General features: G+C 45.8%; 1 protein-coding gene across 12 annotated transcripts in view; it reads left to right on the top strand.

Moving 5' to 3' along the window:
- The window catches only part of cacna1ab (calcium channel, voltage-dependent, P/Q type, alpha 1A subunit, b), a gene marked incomplete at its 5' end in the record, with an annotated part of 93,529 nt that extends 90,702 nt beyond the window's left edge, over positions 1–2,827 (top strand). For all 12 annotated transcript variants that reach the window (XM_014022055.1, XM_014022056.1, XM_014022059.1 and 9 more), the window contains 1 exon segment: positions 115–2,827. In XM_014022055.1, coding sequence (XP_013877509.1) covers positions 115–837 — 723 coding nt within the window.
- Positions 2,828–5,054: the final 2,227 nt, after the last annotated feature.

The raw sequence follows: 5,054 nt of genomic DNA, 5'->3' as shown, positions 1-5,054 counted from the left end.
CACCCACCCACCCCTCTATCTGTCTACCCATCTATCTCACCATCACTTTGTTTATTCTGCTATATGTTGTTATTGTGGTGCATTTTGATTTTCCTTGTTTACATTTTGCTGTAGGGCAGTAGTTCGGTAAGCGGCAGTCCGGTCCCGTCCACCTCGGGAACCAGCACTCCTCGTAGAGGCCGTCGCCAGCTGCCACAGACCCCTGCTGTTCCACGTCCACACGTCACCTACTCCCCCGCTGTCCGCAAGCCCCTCTACGGCTCCCCCGGCCCAGGCCGATTGCGCTCGCCCTCCCCTAGACACTTCTCCCCGCCCGACCACGACAGAGGCTACCACCGACCGCCATCGCGACACACCTCTCCGCACCACGGCGGCTCCTCGTCCAGGCACGGCTCGCCGCGCTCACCCCGCCACCAGTCCCCGCACTCGCCTCTCCACGGTTCGCCCAGGTCCCCTCACCGAAACCGCTGGAGTGGGCCTCCACCTGGCGACAGCCTAGAGGGTGATGGGCCGTTCTACGAGAGAGACTACAAATACGAGCGGCACCACGAGCCACCTGCCTACGAGCAGAGCCTCTCCCATGGCAACCCTCATCCACACGGGGGAAATCCTCACCCACACCCACGCTCACCTAGGACTGCCCGCCACGGGCCCCCTCCACCCCCACATCCACATCCACGTAGGGTACCTAATGGCTACCGCTCATCCTCACCTTCCCCACATAGACGGGGTCCACCAGGGGCACCCCACCCACACCACCGGCCTCCCCATGCCAGAGGGCCCCGCAAGGGCCTTCATGAACCTTACAGTGAGACAGATGAGGATGATTGGTGCTAGCGACCACAGAGTGTAAGAACTACAGAGGAGAACGAGAACCACCGCTTCCAGTGCTCTGGCCAACACTATGAAAACTTGTTAAAGCAGCCATAGTGAGGTCTTTCTGGAGGGGTTGGCTGCTCAAAACTCTCTACCTTCACCCTTCAGAATCTAAATAGGAATAAATGGGTGGAGGGAGGAGCTGAAGGTGCTGAAAATTGCTTTTTACACGTTTTATGAAATAGTGAAACCTTTGACAGAGCAGCACCCAGTTAAAAGGAAACTGAGACGGCCAAAAGAGCTTGGGTAAGGCCAGGGTGCAGTTTGTCTCTGCTTCTCTCAGTCTCAGAACTAAACTTCCCATAACTAGCCTTCATCATCAAGGCCAGGTTTCAAGAGGGAGAGAGATCTGCGGCATCGGAGAGCAATGGAGAAGCATGAAGTTCTGAAATATGATGTGATCATTGCAGTTCTTGAGGCTTAATAGCACTTTGCTCAAACTAACCCTTGATTGACAGATGCGTGCTATCTACCACTGGCCTGACTACTACTGTAAACTGAAAAGCTGGAACAAGGAGTCCATCGTTTTGACTCTGTTCTAAAACAGAAAAGGTGAAGCAAAATTTAGTATTAAAAAGCCAGGACCCCCTAACCCTTTCATGCCAAGCTATGCCTCCAGAAAATCAAACTTGAAACAATGAAGAACATGGTGAAACTTTACACGACAAACAATGAAAAAAAAGGGAGAACATCGACTTTATCTTTAATCTCTTCTGTTTCCAATGGACAGAACCAGGAAGCTCCGCCTATACTGCAAAAACCAGCCAATCACAGTGCTGGCTGATATTTGATGAGTTTTATCATCTCTGTTTACTGTTATGGACTCACTTAATGCTGATGGAACTGCTGTGACATCACTTCCTGTCCCAATAATGTTAGCAAAGGGTGACGGGGTAAGGCACAAAGTGGGCTCACTTCCTGTTCAAGTACACCAAAGGGATGGGCTCAGGTAACAAGAGAAGGGGGTTGAACACTTTGTCAATCCTTTTCATCCTCTGTTACTAGCCCCAGTGTGTGAGGGATGATGACCTGACAGGAAATGACATCACGCAGTTGAATGGGGCGGAGGAGAGTAAAGGAGGGATGGGGAAAAAAAGACTAATTTCTTCAGTATTTCTTCTATCGATTACTTCTCCTTCTTGTTCTTCTATGGACATTGAAGTTTGGTTCTTCTGTTGCATTCGCTCAGCCTCCTTTGATATATTTCAGAGTCCAAAACTTGCTGGAAATCTGCATGACTGATATCATACATACTAGAGAGGAAATTTAAGTTGTGTGGGGTGGGTCTTTGGGGGCTTTAGGTTTATTAATGAAGTTGTCTTCTTTCCGACTCTCTCTTTCTCTCCCTGTTTGGCTTTTGTCACTCTTTTACTTGTCAAAAGTATTCTAATTGGATTTATTTTTAAACCTGAAACGAGACGCTGACATTCAGCTGTTTTGTTTATCTGGGTATTCTGAGAAAATAAATCTGTTTCTACAACTTGTCAGGAGATAAGAACCCCAGCAGGGCTCGAGAAACAAGAGGGAGCGAGAGTGGTCAGAAGGAAACTTCTACCACACTTTATTTACTATTGTTAATGATGACAGATATGAATACTGATTTTAATGTCAATGCCAATGATAGTGACCATGATGATGCTGGTGATGATTGAATGATAGAACTGTTGCTGTAGACTTGCTGTCATGTTAATTGGAGTTCAAATATGCTATGTTCATCCTGTTTGCATCTCTTCAGTTTGTGTCCCCCCGTTCTGTGATGTTTACTGGGTTCCTGTTGCCTTTGTGCAACTTTTCTTTGGCAATGAAAGTTTTGGAATGTTCACTCAGCAGTGTTGCGTGTTGTAACGCAACTCGCTCTCTCCCCGGAATGATAAAGGTGGACATCAGGGGAGTCTCAGTACCTGACTTTCACAAACCCACAGGGTCAGTACTCTTGTCAAGCTAACCCAAAGATCAGCAACTCATCATCGGAGTGAAGAGTAGAAAACACTAGCTTTTACAAAAGGTTTGATTTTTACTGAAGTTGATGCTCTTCTATTTCCAGACATGATAGATTGTTCATGATTTCATGTTTCTGTTAGGCTCTGTACTTTAGCTGTGAGATTATTTGCCAACAATGAAAGCACAGCCTTGGTGGTACAGGGTTGGTGTCAATCAGTGATGAGGGATGTTGGGGTTTTGCCACCAGAGGGCGGTAATCATTTATCCATCTATTGTCTACACCCACTTTTTCCATGCAGGGCGGCAAGGAGCTGGTGCCTATCTCTAGTAATCATTGGGTGAGGTACACCCGGGTTGGGTCATCAGTCCAAACACTAACCAGCACACACTGACCCGCTGCCTTCCCCTTTGACCCAACAGTCGGATCCTAATGCCTCATTGTCCATTTGTCAGTCTGACATCTGCCTGTTTGTGCCAATGCTGATGCCCCCTTACCCAGTCAAGTAAGGTTGTAGCAAAGCTGAGCCTCTCTCCACCCAAACGCAACATCAGTATTCCTCATCATATCGTCACTTCTGCTCATTTGCTTTCTTATCTGACTTACTAGACTCTGAAACTTGAAAGACAGAAAGTATTTTACAAAGCAAAAACATTTAGGAATAATATTTATGGCATTATTTTTATGGAAGATAACAATTATTGGGTTATCAGTAACTTTAGGGCAAATAACGTATAGACAAAGATAATGAATTGCCTACAGGTAAATCTAGATATTATAACAGATGTAGTTGTGGAAGAAATAAATATCATTAGAGTTTTGGATAATTATTTATTTTGCATACTGATCACACTTATAAAAAGTTAAGAGTTGAGCTACTTTTTAAAACTTGCACCGTTTTTCTCTGCTTTTGCGGACAACAGAAACGAAGCCCAGTACACATTGGGACTCTATGCAGACCTCATTAGCATCTTTCTACTGTTATTCTGAGGAGGAACTGCAGTGCTGTTGTACTGTAAAGGAAATTTATAAGAGAAAAAAAACAAAGGTATTAGTCAGTATTGATTAGCACCACATTTGTACATTTCACTCAACATCACACCCCTCATGTGCGTCTTTTTACATCCCACTTTCTGCAGCTCCTCCTGTTTTTCTGTTCAGATTTCTCTGCTTTCCTGACATTGTGTTGCCTCTAAACCATCATGTTCAGAACAGAGAAGATGAGAATCAAGTGTTATTGTTTATTATTCTGGTGGAAGTGAAGGGGCGCTTACAAGAAAACCCTCTGTCCTCACCTTTCACAACGAGAGGTTGCAGCAGGTGAGGAGTCTTCTCTCAAGCCCCCTACAGAGCCACAGTGCCTTCTGTACCCGTCACATTCGTCACAGCAGCTTTCATTCGCCCACCACCACCCTCCTTTACCCTCTGTCGTAGACAAGATCAGCCACACTGCGCCTTAAAATCAAATCTTGCCGTCTCCCGAGCTAGCATACACACAGGGAGCGGTGATTTTGAGACTGGGTCACAGTCATGAAGAGGTCAAAAGGCTATGGGCTTGGTGCAGAGACATCAGTGTTATGTTTGGAATTGGAAAGGCTCAGATTTTTATAGTACCTAAGGAAAACAGGAAAAGATCCTTGTAGTTTGAATCAGAACCTCACGGTTGTTGGCTTGTTTAGACCCCATCGGTTTTTGGATCTTACTAGCTGGCTAGCCCCTTTTTTAAAAGCCTTTGGCATGGTACGTCCCACAGTTTCACATGGTGTAGTGAGAAGTTTACAAGAGGTGCAAAGCTGTTTGCTTACTTCTCAGGTCCCTCTAGAGTTAGGTAGCTAGTTAGACTCCATAGGGAAGAAACAAAGGCTCTCAGATTGAGGTGTTGTATGGTTTCACGTGGCATGGCATCAGACGTTGTGATGTTGACCTCACCCTTCTTGTTTCTGCTAACGAACGTTACGCACTCCAAAACCCTCACTTTTCCATGAGCAGCCTGCCAAGTGCGCCGACTCAGCATTAAAGCATGTTAATGGACCCTGGCAGGAGAAGAAGAACCAACTTGATCTGGCTTCATGATACCACTCGCTTGTCCAAAATTGTAACAGCAGATCCAAAAGAGGCCGACACACAACACTGCTTTGTGCGAAAGCATGTTGTGTGTGTGTTTGTGTGTGTATGTGCGCACTTTCAAAAAATGATTTTCATTGTTTTGGAAGTCAACATCAAAATATATATATATATA

This window comes from Austrofundulus limnaeus, unplaced genomic scaffold (assembly GCF_001266775.1).
Source record: "Austrofundulus limnaeus strain Quisiro unplaced genomic scaffold, Austrofundulus_limnaeus-1.0 Scaffold316, whole genome shotgun sequence".
Classification (NCBI taxonomy): domain Eukaryota; kingdom Metazoa; phylum Chordata; class Actinopteri; order Cyprinodontiformes; family Rivulidae; genus Austrofundulus; species Austrofundulus limnaeus.
This window is presented reverse-complemented; position numbering and strand designations above follow the sequence as displayed.